This window comes from Somniosus microcephalus, chromosome 8 (genome assembly GCF_052327205.1).
Source record: "Somniosus microcephalus isolate GS21.2 chromosome 8, FLI_Smic_1.0, whole genome shotgun sequence".
NCBI lineage: Eukaryota > Metazoa > Chordata > Chondrichthyes > Squaliformes > Somniosidae > Somniosus > Somniosus microcephalus.
In genome coordinates, this window is record NC_140994.1 from 173,223,677 (window position 1) to 173,246,794 (window position 23,118).

At 49.5% G+C, this 23,118-nt stretch overlaps 1 protein-coding gene across 1 annotated transcript in view; it reads right to left on the reverse strand.

Annotated features, from left to right (window-relative positions):
• Nucleotides 1-579: 579 nt before the first annotated feature.
• The window catches only part of LOC147113935 (uncharacterized), a 29,513-nt gene continuing 6,974 nt past the window's right edge, over nt 580-23,118 (reverse strand). The window contains exon 2 of the mRNA XM_085995371.1: nt 580-4,993. Within this exon, the coding sequence (XP_085851497.1) occupies nt 3,075-4,127 (1,053 nt within the window). The 5' untranslated portion in view covers nt 4,128-4,993 and the 3' untranslated portion in view covers nt 580-3,074. The remainder of the gene's footprint in view (nt 4,994-23,118) is intronic.

Genomic DNA, 23,118 nt, shown 5'->3' on the forward strand with positions numbered 1-23,118 from the left:
AGTACAATACCTTGCTTTATCTTCACGAGTGTACAATAGACTTATTTTTCAAATACTCTCATCAAAGGAATCACAAGGGGATGGAATTCTTATTGTTTATAATCTCACCAGAAAACCTAACACAAATATAGGATGTCATAAAATAGAGCTTTTTATTTTTGATTTAATGAGGGAAGTTTGTGCGATAATGTAAAATGGGCAATAGTGAATTGGCAGCCCATTTTACATCTCTCCCGTTTTTTATTTCCATTGATTTACACTATCGCACAAAGTCAAGATTACCCCCAACCTGTTTTAACATTAGCCCTCCTTACGTGAAAGCAATCATTATTTTTGTCCATTGTAAGGGGGGCATCTTTTAACTGGTTTATGGTAATTTACCTGGCCAGCAGCCTTTGCCTCTGAGCTCTGACCAATTCCAACCTTTTACCTGGTTTACGGTAATTCACCAGGTCAGCAGCCTTTTGCTGCTGCGCTCTATACCAATTTACAAACAGTGGTTTCAAGTCGCTAACCCTCCTTCAGTTCTGAGTGGAGGAACTTATAATTAATGATATTAAAACGGACAAGTGGTTTGGATGAGAGAAAAATCAAGTTTTATTACCTAAATAAACTACAATCAAAAGAATAAACTATACCACACGAACACAGTAATTACAGTAAAACTATATAACAGGGGGTTGCAGACGGCGAAAACGAGGGATAAAATGACTACAATGTTATTTAAACAATCTTAGCAATTCCCTTAAATCACCACCCCAAACTCCTGCTAGGTTGCCTTGCCGAGGAGTCAGAACACCCTGCTCACCTGTGGTCCAGCGAAGTAAAGAGAGTGATAGCTTCTCAGCAGCTATCTTATATACCTGGCGAGCTCCTGCTGTTCTGCCCTGCCAGGGCTGTGTGCAAAATTCCCACCCAAAGGTTCCAATACAGAAGAGAAAGCTGTGATTGGCTAACCCAGAGTGGTTGGACTGGGTTAATGTGTCTTCCGGATCTCCCTGGGCAGAAACAAAAGGGAAATACAACTGGTCTATTGTCCAGATGCTAGGTGATTTAAGCCCATTCAGTTCTTAAACGGTTCCCATTCAAGATCCAAAAGTCTCTTCTGCAGTTTAAATGTATCCACTCGATATTCAAACAAATGCTTATAGCATTCAATTGCTTTGTAAACAAAGCATTGTCCTTTGTCTTCGGCCATGTGGTGACAGCCATTTTTATCCCTGGAAATTTAAAAGCACAACGGCCAGGGATTCTTTAATCAAAATAATTAATCTTCAGAACTGTAAATTATTGCGAATTCTTACAGTCCGCCCTTGGATACTTCCAGCTTGCTTGTAGTATCCTCTTGAAGAAATGAGCAATAATTTCTGACCCCTCACAAACAACCATCCCCTGTATTTACCTAATAGCTATCTGCCACTGATCCCCATGCCATCTATTGCCCTTAAATTCAAGAAAAAAAAACCATGGTACGGTAGGCATCTTACAGATACTTCAGTTTTCAATAAGGGGTCTCATACCCCTACACGCTTGTAAAATTATACAATGTAAACCAAATTTACAAACACCATTTACATTATAACTTATTACAAAATGTAATCAAAATGATCCCAAGCACGGAGAGGGTCCTACGCCTCTGCTCAACTTGGAGTTGTCACAATATGATCCCAAGTACGGAGAGGATCCTACGCCTCTGCTCAACTTGGGGCTGTAATACAAAATACAAAAAAACATTAAACATTTGAAACAACATGCTTAAATAAAACCCTGACCATCATGTGCCGATGATGGGTCACGAAATTCGAGTGGGTATTGCTCCTCCCACCCGGGCAGTAAAAGTGCCTTCCACCCCCCTTTAATCATCTTAAACTTTAAAACAGGCAGAATGGAGTTACAGACCAGCCTGCTCCGCCAGCCCCGAGCCGTTCCCTTGTCCCTTTCTGGAGGCGGGGTACCCCTCATGTTAAAATTACCTTGGCATAGACCGAGACCGGGGAGTATGGGATCATGACTCCCAGTCCCTCCCCCTCCCGTCTTCCCTCGACTGGCTGCAGAAAATGGTGGGTGTCTGTGTGGTGGCTCTCCCTGGCCCCACACAAGCTTGGATCCCAGATCCAGCCACCCACTCATCCTCCCAAGCTACACTTACACTAACTTTGCCCGTGGGCCCCCGGGTGAGTTCCTCCCTTCCCCGAACGCACCCACGTGACTCTTGGGTCTCCCCCTCCTCTATGCAATCTTTCCCGGGCCATCACCACCCACCCCCGGGGAACGCGTCCCTATCTGACAAGGCGCCCGCGCTTCCGCATCATGACTCCTCAACAGGGAGGCCTCCCGCAAGTGAACTTTGGTCAGGATAGTGCTGGGTTGGGGGCCGTGCCCCACCCAGCTGGGGCCATCTCCTCCCCGTAGTAGGAGTAGGCAAGTTCCTCCGGACCCTGTCCGGTTTTTCCCAAAGGTCACTGCGGGGTCTCCTGGATTCGTCCAGTGGCGAGGTGATCCCCAACATTCTGTCTCCATATCTTCATTCGATGCCCAGCTCGGGCTGGGCGAACATGTCTGCTTCATTTTCCAATCTCCTGCAAAAACTTAAAAGGGCATGCAGCCAGGTCTCACTGACCTGCTGCCTTAGGTGGAGACATGGTCGGGTCCCTTGACCTCAGACCAAAATACAAACATTTGGCACACATGTAAAGTTCTTAAATAAAACTCCCTGCAAAACTTAAAATACACCTTAAAAGCATGCTATATGCACATCAAAGCTATAATACAAATGCCGCCCGTCTCCGGATGGCCAGGTTAATCTCTGGCAATGTCGCAGATTGCTGCTGGCTGCAGCGAAGCTGGACTGCCTCCTGTCTCTGGTCCCTCGCAGCTTATGGCTGTTGAGTGGGGGCCTCTGTTCTCTGGCTTCTCCCTGGCTCGGGAGACCGCCTTATTCCACTGTAAAGTGGGTGACCATCTTGTCTCGGGCTTGCGGACCTGCTGAGCTGCCGGACCTGCTCTACAGGGGTCCCAGAACTCTCCTTCCCTGTTCCCTGGCTTAAGCAGCTTACTCTGAACATGAATGGCTCCTACCCCACACAAGCCACAGTGCTTGCCTGTGAACTCGAACTTGCTGTGGGCTGAGGATTCCTATTCTCAGGCTCACTCCTCACGGGCGGACCGTACCTCTGTTGTTGGAGGGGGTACACTGATCCTGGTCCCTGCCTGCCTAGCGGGACCTGCTGGTGTTCTCCTACCACCCCATTGTCTACCCCTCCACGCTGCCAGAGCTCCTCAAGACTCGGAGCTGTGGGCTGCGGTCTTGGGGTCTCTAATTCCCAATCCAGCACCGTTCTGTGTGCTGCCTGTGGGATGGTTCTACTTGGGCTGCCAGTAAAGTCCAGCTGACCTGCCTTCGGGCTGATCATGCAAATCATCCCCCTTGCTACCTTTAAAGCCATGTTAAGGCTTTCTATCTCTGCCCTACAGAGGCCATGATCTGCTTCCTCAAACCTTAGGGCGCAGGCCAGCGTATAAGCTGCCTTTACTTTCCTAAACTTCTCCTCCTGCTCTGTTACTTCTGAGGTGAGGCGGGCATTCTCTTCCCACAGTCTCATCTTGCTCCTCTTTACTCCTATAATTTGGTACTTTAGGAATTCTTTCTTGTTCCTTGCATGGCTTTTTCCCTCGCTAGCTTCTTGGGTGAGGTGTGCGATTTCCTCCTGTAGCCTCATCTCACAGTCCCTTGCCTCTGTGACTTCCTGCACAAGGCGCTCTATAAATGCCTGGCATTTTGTGACCTCTAGTGTGAGGCGTGCATTCTCTTCCCGCACCCTCATTCCACTAGCTCTGGCCTCATATACCTCTCTGAGGCGTTCTACCTCCGCCTGGCATTTTTCAAGCTGGGACTCCCGATTCTTGGCCTCTTCAATCTCCTCCTGCACCCTCTTCTCACCCTTCTTAACCCAGCCACCTATACCATGATAGGTCAGCCTACACACTGCTGCTAACATCCGCAGGGCTACCAACATACTGAAAACAATGAGAGAAACAAGAGCTGATGCTTTCTCCAGATCCAGACCACTTATTAAATCAAAAACTGCCTCCACTCCTACCTGGCTCGCCATTTGTAAGGGGGGCATCTTTTAACTGGTTTATGGTAATTTACCTGGCCAGCAGCCTTTGCCCCTGAGCTATGACCAATTCCAACCTTTTACCTGGTTTACGGTAATTCATCTGGTCAGCAGCCTTTTGCTGCTGCACGCTAAACCAATTTACAAACAGCGGTTTTGAATCGCTACCCCTCCTTCAGTTCTGAGTGGAGGAACTTATAATTAATGATATTAAAACGGACAAGTGGTTTGGATGAGAGAAAAATCAAGTTTTATTAACTAAATAAACTACAATCAAAAGAATAAACTATACCACACGAACACAGTAATTACAGTAAAACTATATAACAGGGGGTTGCAGACGGCGAAAACGAGGGATAAAATGACTACAATGTTATTTAAACAATCTTAGCAATTACCCTTAAATCACCACCCCAAACTCCTGCTAGGTTGCCTTGCCGAGGAGTCAGAACACCCCGCTCACCTGTGGTCCAGCGAAGTAAAGAGAGAGATAGCTTCTCAGCAGCTATCTTATATACCTGGCAAGCTCCTGCTGTTCTGCCCTGCCAGGGCTGTGTGCAAAATTCCCACCCAAAGGTTCCAATACACAAGAGAAAGCTGTGATTGGCTAACTCAGAGTGGTTGGACTGGGTTCATGTGTCTTCCGGAGCTCCCTGGGCTGAAACAAAAGGGAAATACAACTGCTCTATTGTCCAGATGCTAGGTGATTTAAGCCCATTCTGTTCTTAAACGGCTCCCATTGAAGATCCAAATGTCTCTTCTGCAGTTTAGATGTATCCACTCGATATTCAAACAAATGCTAATAGCATTCAATTGCTTTGTAAACAAAGCATTGTCCTTTGTCTTCGGCCATGTGGTGACAGCCATTTTTATCCCTGGAAATTTAAAAGCACAACACCCAGGGATTCTTTAATCAAAAAAATTAATCTTCAGAACTGTAAATTATTGTGAATTCTTACACCATCAGTTTCAATCTAGTTGTCAAAATAGTCACAATCCTTATTCTAGCCTATTTATAGATGTTCTGATATTTTACCAGAAAACACTGGGACTACACAGTAGGTCCATCAGCTGCTGTAAATGACAGGATAACATTTTGGATGTAGATCCTTCATCTGAACTATTTCAGATTTCTGTTCTGACAAATGAGAATCTACACTCAAAACATGGACTTGTCTTTTCTCTTTACAGGTGCTGATGAGCCTGCTGGCTATTTACAGCAATTTCTGTTTTTATTTCAGATTTCCAGCATTTATAGAATCATATAATTTTATGGCATTCATAGGAGGCCAATCGTGCTTGTGCCAGCTCTCTGAAAGAACTTTCCACCTAATGCCATTATCCTACATTTCTTCATACCTTTTTACATTATTCTTTTTTCAAATATTTATAGAATTCTGGTGCAAATTTAGGCCAAAAGGACACATAGTATTAACGTAAACGTCAAAAGATCACGCACCATGAGCGCCTAGTTTCTGATCTGTGCTCTCAATGGGCGAAGCTCCCTGCTGCACAGTGTTGGAACATTACCCCTTATATGTCTTTAAAAAGTTGGATCTTGTGTATAACATTTAACTAGAGGTATTCAGCAGCCAAACTTTGTAATGAATACTATAGTTCCCTGGTGAAAAAGAACATTATAGCCCACAATACCACCATAAAGATCTGTAACATTCTGTAAACAATTTATTGTGAAGCACTGGCAGGAATTTTGCCGGCGCTCAGGGGACGGGTTTGGAGGTGGAACATCTGACAAAATCGCAAAGATTGACAGCGGGTCAGAAACCCGTTGTCAACCCACCTCCAATCAATCTTCCCAAGTGTCGGATCCCCGATTTGTGCATGGACCCGACACCTAGCAGCAGGAAGAGGATTATAGCCACTTAACTGCTTGTTAACAACTTGTTAACAGGCAATTAAGAGGCTTTTTGCAATTTTGACAGTTCTACTGCAGGTTTCCTGACATCTGGACACCATGCCAGGTAAGTGTGGTGTGCTGTGGGTCTACTGTAATGTTTCTGCATTGATGACAGCTGCAGAAGTGATGTGAAGGATCCAGTGGTGCACTGGTGAGTTTCGGAGGTAAGAAAATGTAAGGAAAATCATTTTTAATGCATTTACACTTTTCTGTAGGTGACAAGTTTGGATTTGTATGTGTAGTCCCACCTCATTGGGAGAACCTCTCTCACAAGTGACAGATCGCTTCTGTAACCTCACCTCCAGTTGCCATCTGTTCTAGCCTAAGCAGGAAGTCACTGGAGAGTCTGGGTGCAAGAGCTCACCTTTGTACAGTGATTGTCAGTGTTTTCAGCACCTCAATGCTGTCAAACACTGAGAAATCAGCTGTCAAAAAAAATGTGCGTGGCCCCTTTAAGAAAACCAGCAGATGACGCGTCATCAACTGATGTCATTTGACACTGGCTTCCTCTTAATTGGCCAGCAAGCCCACAGGGTGTGCGTAACAAGGCCAATTGATGCAAAATCATGTTTGTGCATCTGATGTCATTGGGGGCAGGACTAGAACCCAGAAGGCAGCTGTCCTGCTCCCAAGCCGCCTCAAACCGAAAAATCACGGGCACTTAAATACTTCCAATATGCAAAAAGATTTTTGGTTATGCTGCATGTAGACCAGTGTGCCCTATTTTATCAATTATGAGTGCCAAGAATAGGCAAGGTTTGAATCTGTATCCATTATTATCCATCAGCCATTGCCTGTGAATAGACATACCTCATATAAAGGGAGGATTGAAATAAAATGAAAAATACATTAGTTAAAAAAACATGCAAGATAAAAATGTCAATCATAATCTATGCACATTTTAAATTCATATAAATCTCCTTTGTTAAGTGACATACCTTCCAAAAGCTTGAACAGTATGTCAGAACATTACAGCAAGAGATAACCACCTACATTTTTGCTTGTATTTATACATGAGTAGGACTCTTTTTTGCAGTAAACAAAAGAGCTGGTAATTTACATGTATGGAATAAATTATAAACTGGCCTAGGAAACCAGCAATACAATTAAAAAAATCTTGACTACGTTTGCTTTGCTCTTCCTAGTACACAGGGAAACAAATATAACGATCTGCTTTATTGGTCAACTCACAGTATCCTGACATATGTGTGGTGACACAGTCACCTCCAAAACCCTTGACCTCTACCATCTAAAAGGACAAGGGCAACAGGCACATGGGAACTCCATCACCTCCAAGTCCCACACTATCCTGACTTGGAAATATATCGCTGTTCCTTCATCGTCGCTGGGTCAAAATCCTGGAACTCCCCCCTTAACAGCACTGTGGGAGTACCTTCACCACACGGACTGCAGTTGTTCAAGAAGGAGGCTCACCACCACCTTCTCAAGGGCAATTAGGGATGGGCAATAAATGCTGGCCTTGCCAGTGACACCCACATCCCAGGAGCGAATAAAAAAAAATGATACATGACAGACTGAAGCCTGACACGTTGGGAGGAATTTTAACACAAAAGTACGGGTGAGTTGGGGTCATTTGGGAAGTTAAAATATTAAAAAATCTGAACCCGCCTCCAACCAGCCCACTTCCGGTTTTAACTCCCAGGCGCTCCCACAAAGCGGGTTGTCCATTTAATTATAATGAGGCTGCCGCGCGTCAGATTTTACCTCCATTTTAAATTTAAATAGCTGGTCGGATTTTGCAGGCCTCGTGAAACCCACCAGCTAAAGTTAGGCGAGGACTGCTGGATCCGGGAGGTAAGTGCCTTTACACATACCTCCTGGATCCAGCGTCTGTGCCTAACCCACCCCCCGTGATCGGAGAGCCCCCCACGTGGCCTCCGATTTCCCCCCCAGACCTCTCATACCCCCCTAAAAGGCCACCCCCCATCCCATGCTCCACGAGCCCACTGGTGTGGTTTGCCTCCCCTCACCCCACTGCACCCCCCACCCCCCCGTGCTCCTCCAGCCAAAAATGTCTGATGTTTGCACAGATCAGCACTGAGAGCTCTGCTAAACAGTGGACCTGAGGGCAACCAGTGCAGGCATTTATTTTTGCTTCTGGTAGCAGTTTGCCTCCTGAGGAAGGGAATAAATGTAGTTTTAAAATAGATTTTACTTTTAAAGTAGTTTGCCTCATTTATATTACAACTAGCTGGGGGGAGCCTGGCTTTGGCAGGGCTGTTTTGGGCCGGGCGGTTTAAATCGAGTGCCAGGCTTTGGGGCCTCTCTGTGTCCCTCTGTGAATCTGGTGCCGGGCAACATTTTAAATCGAGTCAATGTAGCCTCCAAAAGTGTGGTAGAGCCTGGGGGAGGAGACGAACATCCCTTCTCGGCTCCGATGATTCAGCGCTGAAGTCTGGGCTGTCATTCAAAGCAGAGCTGAAATGTGAAAGGACATGAGAGGCAAGCATACAGAATGACTTTTACACATTTGCCTAGCTGTTTCCTGCTTGTCTAGGGAGAGTAACAATCTTTTAAATCGGGTGCCGCTCATCCTGGTCTCTGCTATGGAAGAGCCTGTTGTTCTAGAAGAGGGTACCTGCATTTATTTCACTGAAGCCAGCTTCCTCAACTGGATCTGCTCCGGACCCCCCAGCTTCTGCTCCTCTGGCCCTCCAATCGGTCCTGACAACCCTTTGCTCCGCCTGCCCTCCCTGTGCTTCTCCGGCCTGCTGCCCCCACCCCCCCACCCCCCCCAAACCTCACGCGGTCCCTCCCTCCCTCCTCTCTGCGTCCTAGTGCCGCAGGCCTACCCACCCGCAGACAATCTGGCTGGCTGCGGGTGAGAAACAGAGATTTCCAATGCAAACCAGGCCCTGCCGTTAAATTCGGCAGGGCCTGCGGGAAACCTGTTCTCCCAGGTTTCCCCACCGCTTCCGAGCCCCCCTCCAATCCCAACCCGCCAAACTATTAAAATTCAGGCCACCACCTCTATGGAATAGTTACGAATAAGTCAAATACAACTGTCAACCTGACTGCCGCTGCCAAGGTTGTACGAACATCTGACGCACATCCTAAATCTGGCTACAATCCATCACATCGATCTATAAGAGTGTGCACATTTGGACCGAGAGTAAACATCGTACTTTTCCAATGGTATTAAAAAGTTTCATTAAGGCTGGAACATAGGGGTGGAATTTCCTCCCAGAGCATTGCCTGAGTGACTGGCTGGGGGAATTCACTGGCTGGCTGCCAGGTAGCCCCACCGGCATGCCTTGCCCATTTGCATCGGGCCAGTGAGTTGCGGCTGGAACTGAGCGCACTGGAGCAGCCCGCCGGTGTCCAGTCCACAGCAATATTGGGCCGCTCAGCCGGGATCCGGAAGGTAGGTTCTTGGGTGGGGAGCCCACTCTCAATGGGGCAGGAGATGGAGTGGGAGCGGCAGTGGCCCGGACTCGGGAGGAGTGCTTCTCATGGCCCCACAAAATGAGGAAAAATTCACCTTTCAGGTCTTCTCCGGCACGCAAGTCGGAGCATGCAAGATGCATTCTCTGGCCAGATTAAAGGGGTCCTATTGACATCAAAGGATCCTGGTTTCCATTTTAATGGACCTATTGCTTGACTCGGGGGTTGAGGGCGGGGGGTGGTCTCACCCAGTGAACATTGCCGAGGCCACAGTGATGGCAGCAACAGGGCAGTAGGTCATTGCCCATCATTTTCAAGGTGCTACCACCCTGTTTCTGCCAGGCAGAAGGGCTGAAAGCTCAGCCCATAGACCTCGGAGCTTCCAGCAGAATCACAGTGAAGCTCTCAGTAGCACATTCTGTTTTTGTGTTGCTGTCTGCCTTTATTTTGCTCTAATTTTCACCAGTAGGGAGGTGATGTAAATTGTAAATGATAGTGGTTCTAAATTAATCAGGAGGATGTATACTTTTGCACTAACACGTACCCTCATCAAAGAGTTGAGAGATAAAAATAGCATTTGAACAAAAATTTTGTGGGAAAATTTCAACAAAACGTCCTGGAAGTATTAACTGCTTGAAAGCAATTAATTAAAATGACTGTTGGTGATGTAATTCACTGCCCCCATTATTATTTGGAGGAGTCAATGGAAAAAGGTTTATAAGAACCTATACCTTAATGTTGTGCTCAGGGACTGGCTCTTTGCAGGTAGGCAGAATTGGGCAGGCAGGCCCAAGCACTGGCAGTGCCTCACTCTGGATTCATTAGGCCAAGAAGATTAGAAGATTTTTTTAGGGTTGTGCAATTAACCAGCGCAGCACACATTATAATGAAATTTAATATGGACAAGTGTGAACTATTGCACAGCTATCTTATGTATATTTTCCATATGTGGGTCGTACATGTCTCTAACAATTCATGATAAGTAGCTGCAATACCTGTTAGTCCTGTGGGTGGTGCTGCAATAGGTATTTTCAATATTTGAAAGGTGTCACACTGCATGACACACCCTAGTTGTTATTATATAGCCAGTGTGTATCATCCTGAGACTTCCCACAATCTGGTCATCAGATTCCCACAAATCACTCATAATGCTTTCTGAAATTATTTTCAGCTGCCATTCTTCTCAATAACTGAAATTTCTTATATCCAAAATAAGGCTTTCTACAAAAGTTAAAAAGTACATATTTCACAATAATGGTCCATAATTTATGGTCAGCGGTGAAGCAAAGGTGTTCACCACTGGGCCTGAGGAAAGCTTCCCGCAAAGATCTCGCGATCTCTGTGGCAAGAAGTTCAGCTTTGCCGATGTTTGATTGAGATCAATGAAGTGTAGTGGGAATTCCATAGGGCGAACTGCTGTGATGTCAACAAGCTGTCTTAACCAATCGCAATGCAGAATTCTCACAGACCGAGAACCAGGAAGTGAGTAAGCTTCTTTTATTCTGGCTTTTTAAAAATGTTACAGAGAGCAAAACCAAGATTGGGGCTCTTACATGGGGAAAAGATAAACCTGAAATAAAGTTGAACAAACTTAAAAATGTTTTTTAAAGTTTCTTTAAAAAATGTAATTTTTACTCAAATGGATAAATTTGACACTCCACAAAATTAAAATGAGCTTTTCAGGGCCATAACATTTGTTTAGCAGTCAATACATTGTTAAAATCCAACAAGGTCTAACTTTTAATGGGGTATTTAACAGCGATATTACCGCGGAAAAGCCGAAGTTCCCTGATTACTCTGATTGCCGGCTATGGTCGGGGTGGGGGGGGACCGGGGCGGAGTGGGGGGTTGGCGGTGGTGGGGTGGGTGCACAGCACAGCCAGTGTCAGAGCAGAGAATGACTGCCCACAACTTCAGGATTTCCGCGTTAGGATGTGCATGCGCTAAAACATGAAGTTGCGGTCAGTTTCAAATGGGCAATAACACTGAATGCTATTCATTCGCTGTTATTACCCACCGCAAATTCCGGGCCTATATGATTAAATTTATCCATTGAATTATCTTATGGTAACTTCATTAAAGTGGATTAACATAGCTTAAATTGTACATTCTTAAAGTATAATATCTGTAATTTAAATTTATGGTACAACAGGAATAAGAAAATTGTCTGCAGTTTGTAACATTATTCGATTCAACTTGAAGTTGGATAAGACTATTTTCCATGGATTTAATGATGCTTAATTTTAGTTAAATTTGCATAAGATGAACTCTTATATTTTGCATCACTGGTTTGGTGTTTTACAAATAAACTTTTTCACTTAAGGCAAACTCACCAGTCTGCAGTTCAAGTGGGCACAATTAAATACTCTTAATATTTCTGGTTGATGTGTGTGTGTATGTGTGTGTTTAGATGTACATGTGCATGTGTGCATGTGCATGCACGTGTGATTATGTATGTTTTATTCCTGATGTATTCTAAGGGTTGGCATGTGTAAGATTTGCAAAATTTCTGCATCTCCCCGAAGGTTATTATTAATAAAAGGGACCCTGCATGGACATTTTAAATTAAAAAGGTACCCAAGATGGCATCCGTGCCTCGTGGCAGAAAGCCTGTGGGATTCCAAAATGGATTCTGCAGCGCAGACAGCTTGGGAGAAATCAAAACTAAGGCTGCAGGTTTTTCTGTGAAGAGAAACTTTATGTTTTGGAATGAGACAGGGCTCTGAATTATGCATTAGACTGAATTGGAGACGGATCTAATTGCAGTTTAGGCCTATAGTTAAGGCCATCAAACAGTCTGCATACATTATCGGAAACAGATTAACACAGCCATTGAGGTTGGACAAGCCCATCAAGGAACTTTCAGGACAATACAAGTCAATTATCGGGCCGGTAGATGTGATTACCGGCCATTTAAAACCGTCAGTATAAATTGCTACCATTGTTTAAACTAGCCCGCCAAGTTTAAGACAAAGAACTAACCTGATTTGGTGCGAAGATAAGGGTTTTCGACGAAGGTATAATTGAAGGCCCTGGGTAGCATTGAGGTAGGGCAGCTAGTTTGTTCGTTTGGAGGAGGTCCATAGAGTTCGTTAGTTGGTGTGCTGGTGCTGCTCCTCGGGCCCCTCGCCCTTGTGCCTGCCGCTTTTTCCCCGTCCCGCGCCTACCTCCTGGCCTTTGCCCGTGCCCTTTTCCCACTCCATCTGGAATTGCCCCGGCACCGGGTCGGGCGGACACGGACAGATTCAGGCCAAGCAAGGCGGGACGCGACGAGGGGAGAAGGGAAAACCACCGAGGGGCAGGCCGACTGGAGGAGACAAAACGAGGGGAGGCTTCGAATCATCGGGCCTTCTGCCTCGGCTGACCTTTGAATATCGGCACACTAACTCAAACTGGCAGCTGTCGATGAAGAATCATCCCTGCAAGGTAAAGTACCCAAACAGAGCCTTTGACTTTGGGGTACTCGAACCTGGACAACGCCCTTGCAGCACCCGGAGACCACGTGACGACGGCAGGCTCCAGAGAGCACCAAGAGCAAATCCCGAACACCACCGCTGTTTTGAATTGAGCAAACCCCGTATTTGATTGGTGAGCATAGATTCTGACCCCTCATAGCTTAATCTAGTTAGGTATAGGGGGTGGGATAAGGATAAGGGGATTGTTAAGATAGTTGTTTTCGCTCGATGTGCCATGTGTTCCCCATTCCCTGTATAAGTGCATTTGCCTGTAATGTTATAGTGGTAACTTCTTTTAAGACTGTATTAATTTTTCCTGTTCAATAAAATCTTGGTTTTTGCTTGCATCCAAACCACCTGTCTACTCGAGTTTTCTGTATCGCTGCCTGTACCTAAGTCCGGTGTCTAGAACCCAGGGGCGTGGGAGCGACTCGAACCGCTCACAAACAGTCAGGGGCATAACTGACCGGGCGCACGCGCCACACCCGCCACCCCCTACAGAAATGGCGACCGCGGCAGGACACCGGCATCAGGGTTGCGATATGGTAGACAATGGTTCAGATGAGCGAACCGTTATGGAGGAAAGGATTTCTGATTATGTGTTTAGCAAGGTGAATATCACTAAGAAGTGGATCACCACTCTGTTAAAGGCTGGGCATCCGATAGATGCAGCAGCCAAGTGGACAGAGGGAAAGGAACACAAGAAGTCCTTAGAGAAGGCAGTTTGGCTGATGTGCTTTAAAAAGCAGATCCAGCTTCTGGACGGGCTCGTTGCCACACAGGCAATCGAGTTAAGGGAGTCAGCCCTGGAGATCCAGGATAAAGCTCTCGCAGGGGAATAGTTGTTAGTAGCTTTGCAGGCATTGAACCAAGTAAGAGTGCATCAAGTGAAAGCACACAAGACCCAGTTGGAATACCTACAGTGCCAAGTCACCAAGGCCAAGGGAAATGAGTCACGGTTGCGGGAGAAAAACGCCCATATGGCAAGGCAGGTTAGGGAACAGGAAGAGAAAGTGCAGGTGGTAAAAGCCACTTAAAAGCTAATGAATGAACTGGGGTTTGAGGAGGCAGATCACGGCCCCTGTAAAGAGAAGATAGAAAATCTGAGTTGGGCCCTCCGTAAGGCAAAAGGCATGGTATGCCTCATAAGCCCAAGGCAGGTCAGGCAGATTTTATGGGGAACGAGGGGAGAACAGTTCCAATGTCACCGGTAGTGCCTAGGGATGACCCGGTTGAGAGAGAGGAGAGCTCATGACCACCACCCATAGCGCCAAGTTTCAGCGAGGTTTGGCAGCAAGGGTGGGTGGAACCCAGAGTGGAGCCAGAGGTGGAGGCGGAGGTAGAGCAACCCCCGCCCGAAAAGTCAGAACCGGAACCGATGTGCCCAGCACGGCATCGGAGGTTCGGCCCACCTGCCAATGGCGAACATGAGGGACTCCTCCAAAACCAGTTCGTATTAACCTTTAACACCCAACAGCTTAGGGTTATGGTCAACCATATCATGAAGCTTTCTGCCAAGGGAGACTCCTCGATCCACTTCAGGGAAATAGAGCAGACCGCCAGCGTCAACGACTGCGATGACGCTGAGAATGCCAAGATGCTGCTATTCTCCCTGGAGAGTAATCTCCTCCAATCCCTCTCTGAAGAGTGTAAGAGGGGACAGAGCGGGAACGAGGAGCTTAGAGACGCGGTTCTGGAGGCCATGGGGATGGATGAGGGAAGTCCTTTCTCCCGCGTGGAGAAGATGGTACAGCTCTCAGGGGAGACCCCGCAGGCTTTTGTGGACCGGCTGTGGCCGGTGTACCGGAAAGCTTGCCCGGGGACACGGGACCGGGGATTCCTCAACGGGGATTCTCTGACGCATTGGCTCCGTTGTCTAGTGGCGAACAGCTTGCCACAGATCTGGGCCAAGGCAGAAGCCTGGTTCAACCCCAAAGATCCCCAGACCACAGAGATCACGGTAATTAGGCAGCTCACTCTAGCCTATAAAAACGGTAGGGGAGCCGATGCACACCCACCCAAGGGTAAGCTGCATGAGGTAAAACCCGGACCGGGTAGGAAAGAGTGGCACCAGGAAGGGAGTAACCCCCCCAGCACAAAGACCAATTGTTACGGGTGTGGGAAGGATGGTCACTGGCGGAAGGAGTATAAGAACCCTTGGAAGGATAACAAGGGTAAGCATCTCACAGCCCCAGCCCAAAAGGCAGGGGTAGGGACCCCTTCCGCAGAGGTCGAGTCGCTTTTGGATGCCATGAGGTCCTTGCTGACTGGCCAGGGGAGAGTAGCAGCCGCCACCGGTGCTCTGACCCCATCAGCCCCATCCAACCCACAGCCGTGACCAGAGCCGGCGCAGCCTGTGTATCTGTGTTCGCTCCGATATGATGAGTGGAGGAGACCCATGTTGGAGATGGAGGTGGAGAAGGTAGCGGGGACCTATCTGTTGGACACGGGGGCATCGCGCACCGTGATCTACTCAGCTAACCCCACCACCTCACCTGTCTCCAGCGGGGTCCCGTACAGTCTATCGGGGTTCACGGGTAAGGAACAGGCTGGCTCGGTCTCCATCCCGCTCGCCATTCGGATAGGAGCGCTCCACTCCAAGTGGACGTGTGTCCTGATGAATTGGGAAGTGGAGGATGGAAGAGATGTCCTGGGGGCCGACTTTATCGTAGGTCACGGGATCCTGGTGCATTTGAGGAATCACTGCCTCTGGGGGGCAGGAAAAGTAAAGAACGGTGAGATCATAGTTATCCCGGGTAAGGAAGGGAAGGGGACCCTCTGCACCATGAAGCCCAAAGAGGATTATAACCTCAGACTCATGGTCAGCAACACCCCACCGGAGTTCTAGGCATTTGTGTAGGCCCACTTGGCCACATTTGCCACGCACAAACACGACTGCGGGAGGGTCACAGGGTTTGAGGTCAGAGTAGACGGGGACCCCATGGCCCGACCACAGAAACAATATCACTTCCCCAGAGAAGCACAGCCGGACATGGAAGCAGCCATGTCCTCGTTAGTACAGCAGGGAGTTCTGAGGCCGAAAGCCACCCATGTAAACTCTCTGTTGTGGCCGGTGAGAAAACCGGACAATTCCTGGAGGGCCACGGTGGACTATCGGGTGCTCAATAGTAACATCCCAGCCTGTGCACCTACAGTGGCAGCAGTTGCCGACCTGATAGGGAGTATTCCAGCATCCGCGACCATTTTCACGGTGCTGGATATTTCCAATGGGTTTGGTCCATCCCTGTAAGGAGGGAGGATCAGTACAAGTTTGCCTTTACATTTAAAGGGCAACAGTACACGTGGAACTGCTTGCTTCAGAGCTTCCATAATAGCCCCAGCATCTTCCATCAGTGCATGGCAGACAGTTTAAAGGACTTTAGTCAGCCCGGACAGTTGGTACAATATGTGGATGACCTGATCCTGTTCACTGATTCGAAAGAGGAGCATGACCCACTATTGGCCGAACTGTGGAGCTGTTAGGACAGAAGGGTTTCAAAGTGAATCACAAGAAGGCGCAGATCGGCCAGCAGGAGGTGAAATTCCTCAGTCTGACCGTGCGCGCCGGAGAAAGGGCTGGAGGTAAGACCGTCCCGGTGAGAAAGGATAAAAGACAGCCCCTAGAAGGTCCGTCCGGGGCAGCGGGCGAGCCTTCAGCACAGGTTTTAAAACAGGCCGCTGGTTATATCAACCAGTGCAAGCTGTTTCAGCCTGAAAGGGGAAAACAGCCAGTTGGGCCATGGTCTGAGGATAAAGATCCTCAGCCTGCATCACGAGCAAGTTCACAGACTACACAAGCAGGCGCTGTGGCTTGCTTGAAGGGAGGGGCCATCCAGCCCATCGATTGGGACACGCCCCAACTCTTCTGGGATCCAGACGAGGGGGAGGGACTTGAGGGCGAAAACACCGCCCCCTAACCCAGGTGTAGAGAGGGAGGGACCTGAGGTCGAAGACCCCGCCCCGGACCCAGCCATGGGACCCGGGGCGGAGACTCTCAGCTCGCGGCAGCAGGCTGCGAAAGGTTACCTGCCCCCAGCCCAGGTTCGGGAGGGGTCAAGCCTGGGGGAGCAGCGGTTCGGGTAAAAGACCCAGTGGCCAAGACAGCCCCACCCGCCAAATCCCCCAGAAGGTACCCATGGACGCCCCAGCCGAGAAAGCCATGGTCAGCAGCCCTCCACTTCCCAAGGGCCGCCCCTCAAGCCAGGGAGAGATCCAAGGACAGAGGTCCTCAGCCAGCAACCTCGGGCTGCGAGGGACCAACAGTGAAGGACGGTGCGGTCATGCCAGGGGTAGCAGCGAGCCGCTGTCCGACCAGGGATTAGCCTGGTCACCCGGCGACGGGCGGCGGATGTATATAGTTATAGTTTTAAGTTTAAGTTTTGAGTAAGGTGTAATTATTTAGCTTAAGTCTGGGTGATTAGCTTAGGTTAAATAAGGTGATGGGTAGTTTATGTAAGTAGTCTGTTAAGAGTGTATATTTGGGTCGAAGTCGCGGGACCCGACCATGCCTCACCAAGCCAAAGAATCTCTTCGGGACCTGGCTGCATGTTTTTACATCTTTTTGCAGAAAGATTTTCGGGATGGAATAATCGTGATCCTATTCGCCCTGATCGGGATGAGTGCGGAGAGGAGGGGCGACGTCCAGGACTCCCACATCTATGGGTGTTCGGGAGACATGGCGCCTCTGGCAATCGACGGGAACGGCGAATGGGATGCGGAGGAGACCGCCGTCTACTTCCACGAGGGAAGGTGGCCAGGATGGTTGGGGTCCAATTCGTCTCAGTACTCCAGCCAAACCGGATTCACGTATGGGGAAGCCTCCCTCCTGTGCCCCCGGGTACGAGTCGTTACTACGAGGGTCAGTGTCACCGTTGGAAAGCGAATATGTTTGACGTGTAAAGGACACATTCCACTGGATAGGCGGTGGTGGCTCAGGAAGTTGAGCAAGCATATGAGGAACCGGGAAGTCGAGTGGGAGCGGTTGGGAAACAACACCCATCGGACAATTACCGGGACTCATGGAGGACTAAGTGTATGTTGGGACAAGTGGTGGGAACCGGACCAAGGGATTTATATCTGTATGTGGGGGTCAGAGACGGTCTGCCCCGCAGGCATATCCTTCATGTTCCACCGGCAGTGGCACGACACCGGGAAGGGGATAAGGTGGGATACCAGCCTGAAGGCGTGCGCAGTCCCATTCTCCCCGATTCCGGTCAATGCCACTGAGCTGGTAACCCGCCCCCGTAAGTCCCCGCCCACGGCACAGGCGGCGAGGTTATCCAGAGAAGATTGCCCCACCGCCACCAAGGGACCAGGGAATGGGTTGGTATTGTACCCACCAATCAGGTGCTGTACCAGGGGGTACATTACGTGGTAGCCTCCGTGATTTTAAATCTCACCGAGGTACATTTACCGGAGTGGTGCCCCAAAGAAACAGAGCAGTTATACCAGGCCCTAGTAAAGGACATGTTCAAGAAATTTTACGAGTTCGATTTTGCCCACGTGGACAAGACCGAACTCTACACCACACACCAAGAATTTTTGGGTAACCCAGGGAGACAAAGAAGGGGCGTATGGAATGATGTTTTTACTGCGTTTAATACTGGTTCCTCTGTCATCAACAGCTTGGATGACATAGAGCTGCAGACCCAGATAAAAGGTTTAGAAACACAATTAAAAAGGATATTACTGGATGAGAACAAGGTAGTGGGCTCAGAGTTGCATGAGGACCAGGCCATGACGGTCCATTTAAAAGAGATCATAGCCGAGTTGGAAAAGCACGCAAAGACAGTAAACGCACTCATAAGGGAGGACAGAAATGCTTCTGACCAGGCTGCGCAGAATGACGTGTGCGTGTTATACGGGGCGTGGTTATTGGGCGAGTGCCGCAGTAACCTGGAGGATTTAAAACAAGGTTTGGTCCCCTCCTGGATTAGCAACAAGCACCACACAGCCCTCCACCCTTTTGAGAATGCATTGAGCCCATGCCAACTCTGGCTAGCCTCTGAAGCCTATCCAGTCCCCGTGGATTGTGGGCGGTCCAACCACACAATCATGGGAGTAGTAGTTAGGATGCTGGTCATGGGTAGGACAGCCCGACCCGCACCAGTATACAGGGTTGAGAACATTGGAGTCATTCAAGGGGGTGCAGACATTCGTTTCACAGCGGTCCTGCCTTACATCATTAAGTGGGAGCACGCTATGACAGGTACTGACCTCTCAGGGTGCCGGAGCCAGGGAGCACACATAATCCTGTGTCCCCAGCACTTGAATGCCTTTTCAAGACTGCAGTGTGGGTTCAGAGCTGCTGACGCGAAGCCTATAAATTGTACCATGGAGGCAATGGCACAAGGCCATGTTCCCCCGCAGGTAGCATATATAGGGGGTGGGACATATTGTGTCACCACCGGCGCGTCCCACTACCAGCACGGACAGCATAGCTGGTGTCCGGTCAGTGACAGCAGTTTCTGTTTTAAACCTGAGGCAGAAGTTCAAGTGGCCCAGGAACGAATTGTCCCCATTCCTGAACCCTCCATTGTTCACCTCACTGTGAAGGAGAATTTTACGAACTTGCAGAAGTACGTAGCGCACTTTGGCTACGAAATTCCCCCTCTCCCTGAACATTTGACCAAAATTCTAAAAGCCGTTATAGTTTCACAGAAACATTTTTACACTCTCGAGCACAAAACAGTAGAGATAGGAACTAAGATATTGGATATTGTGACTCCACCCTGGTGGAACCTTTTCAATAATATAGAGGTCCCTTCGTGGATCAGACTGGCTTCCCACATTCTCGTGGTTTGCCAGTTAGGAATAGTGCTGTATTTAGTTTGCATTCAGTGTAAGGGAAAAGGTCGGTGGTCAGAATTCTGAAACCAGAGCTTTTGGAAAGAACATTATGTAAAGGTGGAGGCAGATACGCCAGTTTAAGTCTTTTTCCCTGTATTTTCGATTAAAGAATTGTTGTTTCTTTGTGTTTGTTTTTTTAATTAAAGGTTTTCTTTTATTGTCTGTGTTGCAACGCGGTTTAATAAAGATATGTGTACCAAGTGGTGCAGGGGTGTTAGACCCCCTCCATGCTTGGATGTGTGTGTAAAGTCTGTAATTTTACTCTCTGTATGCTGATGTACACTACATTTTCGCAGAATGGGAAGTCCATGTGTCGTGGGTATGTTAGATAGATAATTACAGGGGACGGTTGACTATGGAGGGTCAGGAAAATTTTGCTCACTTTAAAGTATGATACTTCAAGCAAGTTTTAGTATCACAGGGGGGACTGTAAGATTTGCAAAATTTCTGCATCTCCCCGAAGGTTATCTATCTATCTATATCTATATATATAAAACAGTATGGCCTAGAAATTCAGTTGCTTGCGCCAGCCATTAGCGCCTTAAGAGAAGTGAATTTCGGGCGCTATGCGTGTAGCGTCCGGGCGCAGCGCGATCTGCGCCTCGCCCCAAATTAAGTTGACATTTAGCGCCGGTGCAAAGTTTAGCGCGCGCTCACCTGCGCGCGCAGAAAATGACGTCATATCCTTGTGCAACGCCCCGATCCAGAACTTCAGTGGGACCGCCCCATTGTGCGGCCGGCGGCCCGCACGCTTGTTTAGTGGAACGCAACAGAGCCGACGCGGGCCCCGGGTAGCGTAAATTAAAGGGCACTTATCCTGCACTATAAAGGGCAGGCATTTTGCAGCAAACACTCTTGTGCAACGGATTTCTGGAGAGAGACCAAGGAAGACAGCTTTCTGGTTTGGGCCAACACTTGCTCAGGTATTTTTGGCTTCAGGCCAAAGCGTTGCAAGTGGCCTCTTGGATATTTGACTGTTTGGCAGCATATTATGGGGGCTGCATGGGGTGCCAACGCTGAGTTTCCGCGTCATGTCCGTAGGGCTCGCAGACGCGGTGTGAGAGGGGCAGCCCTGGCTAGACACAGAGGGGGCAACAGGCGTCGGCAACATAGGCCTTACCCAGTCAGGGCATACCGGCAGCAGTGCACCTACCTCAACATGAGTGGTGCGCGATGTGTAAAAAGGCTGAGATTCCGAAAGGAGGTGGTTGGAGAGATCTGCCATCTGCTTCACAGAGATCTGCATCCAAAGCTCAGGAGCAGGACGTCTCTGTCGGTGGAGGCGAAGGTGACGGTGGCCTTGAACTTCTATGCCACCGGCTCCTTCCAATCCGCTGCTGGGGACATTGGCTAACATATCCCAGTTCGCCGTGCATTGCTGCATCCGCCAGGTGACCGATGCCCTTTTCAGAAGGAGACGCCAATTCATCTCCTTCCCCATGGCCCTGGAGAGGCAGCATCAGCATGCACTGGGATTTGCAAGATTCGCGGCCTTCCCCTTGGTGCAGGGCGTCATTGACTGTACGCATGTGGCCTTGCGGGCACCTGTGGAGCATGCCGAGGATTACCGCAACCGGAAGGGCTACCATTCCCTCAATGTGCAGCTGGTGTGTGACCACAAGCAGCGCATCCTAGCTGTCAATGCCCGCTTTCCAGGCAGCAGCCACGATGCCTTTATCCTGCGGCAGACAACTGTGCGTGACATGTTCGAGGCACAGCCTCCCCCAAGAGGATGGCTTCTCGGGGACAAAGGCTATCCTTTGTGTACCTGGCTCATGACCCCGCTCCGCGCGCCCAGGACCCCTGCTGAAGAAGCATACAACGAGAGTCATCAAGCGAGCAGGAACATAATCGAGCAAACAATTGGCGTCCTCAAGCAGCGGTTCCGCTGCCTGGATAATTCCGGCGGATCTCTGCAGTATTCCCCGGACCGAGTGTCCCAATTCGTCGTTGTTTGCTGCACGCTGCACAACCTGGCTCTCCGCAGGACTCAGGCACAGCCACCTCACGTTGGACCACCACCTCAGGAGGAGGAGCAGGAGGAGCATGAGGAGGAGGAGCAGGAGGAGGAGGAGTACCATCTCAGGAGGGAGCGAGAAGGTCCAAGGGCCGTCCGTCGGCGGCTTATTGAATGTCACTTCTAAGCCCCCTGTCAGGGAATGCCTTGTGGCCATGAAGGAACATGAACGCAGCCGCTCCGCAAGCCCTCAGCCGGCGAAGGCAACAAACACTTACAGCAACAAACATGGACACTCTCTGAATAAAGAGAAATCTTTATTTTAGACCAATGAAACCCCTTCCCACATGAAACCCAGAAACATTCAACGGCCCCAAAAAACAGTACATCAAATGACTCACTCCCACAACCTGGGGAGGAATAACTGAACATTTGTTCAAAAATGGCCTTCATCCTCGGCCTTAACCCAAAAAACATCCCGAGAAACAAAACAACCATCCCCAAAAGAAACATAGGCATCGCCATATAAAATAACACTTGGCCACACCGTCTACTTATTGGGCCGCGAGGGCGAGGCCTTGTCGAGCCTTTTGGGGCCCCTGCCCGGCCTGCTGCTCCTCTGCAAGCTCTGCCCAGTGGCTGCTGCGAGGCTGGGGAAAGGCTCCTGAGGGTCAGATGTCCTTCCGGCAGATGCCCTTGGGGGGCGGCCTAGACGGGGTTTGCCCCTCGAGGGGCCGGCTGGTGATTGGCACAGCTGTGCCTGGCCAACATCATTCGCAGCCGCTTGCCGTTGAGGCGCCACTGGGGGAGTGGCGGTGACGGCTGGAGGAATGTGTGCAATCTGGCGGATGGTCGGCCCTGGCTGGTGATGTGGCACTCTGGCACTCGCATGGGCCCGCACTGCAGCATGCGCACCAATCTGCCGAAGGGCAGCCCGCTGTGCTGCTGCAGCGCGGCGGGTGTCCAGGCGATGCCTGGCTGACGCAGCGTGTGTGGCAGCAGTCAGTGCCCCTGTTGCCCTGGTCTGCGACCGCAACAGAGCAGCCACTGTCTGGACGGCATCACTGATCAGCTGGCCACTCACGGCATGTGAGGCCCCGAACTCGCGCACACTACTAGCCAGGGACTCGATGGCCTCAGGCATCCGTGCCACTACCCCCATCAGCTCGGTGTGCTGGCGATCCGAATCCTGGGCCATTTGATCGAGGTGGCGCGCCTCCTCTGAGTTGAACGTTGCCGGACTGGAGCCCGGACTCTCCCGCTGGGGAGCAGGGGGCAGAGCTGCCCAACCCTTGCCACGTTGCCGGCGGCGACTGGGCCCAGCAACTGCACTCCCCTCCGATCCTTCCCCCCTCTGGGGGGAAGGCCGCGGACCAACCGCAGCCGTCCTGGGTTGCTGGACGCCACTGGTCCCAA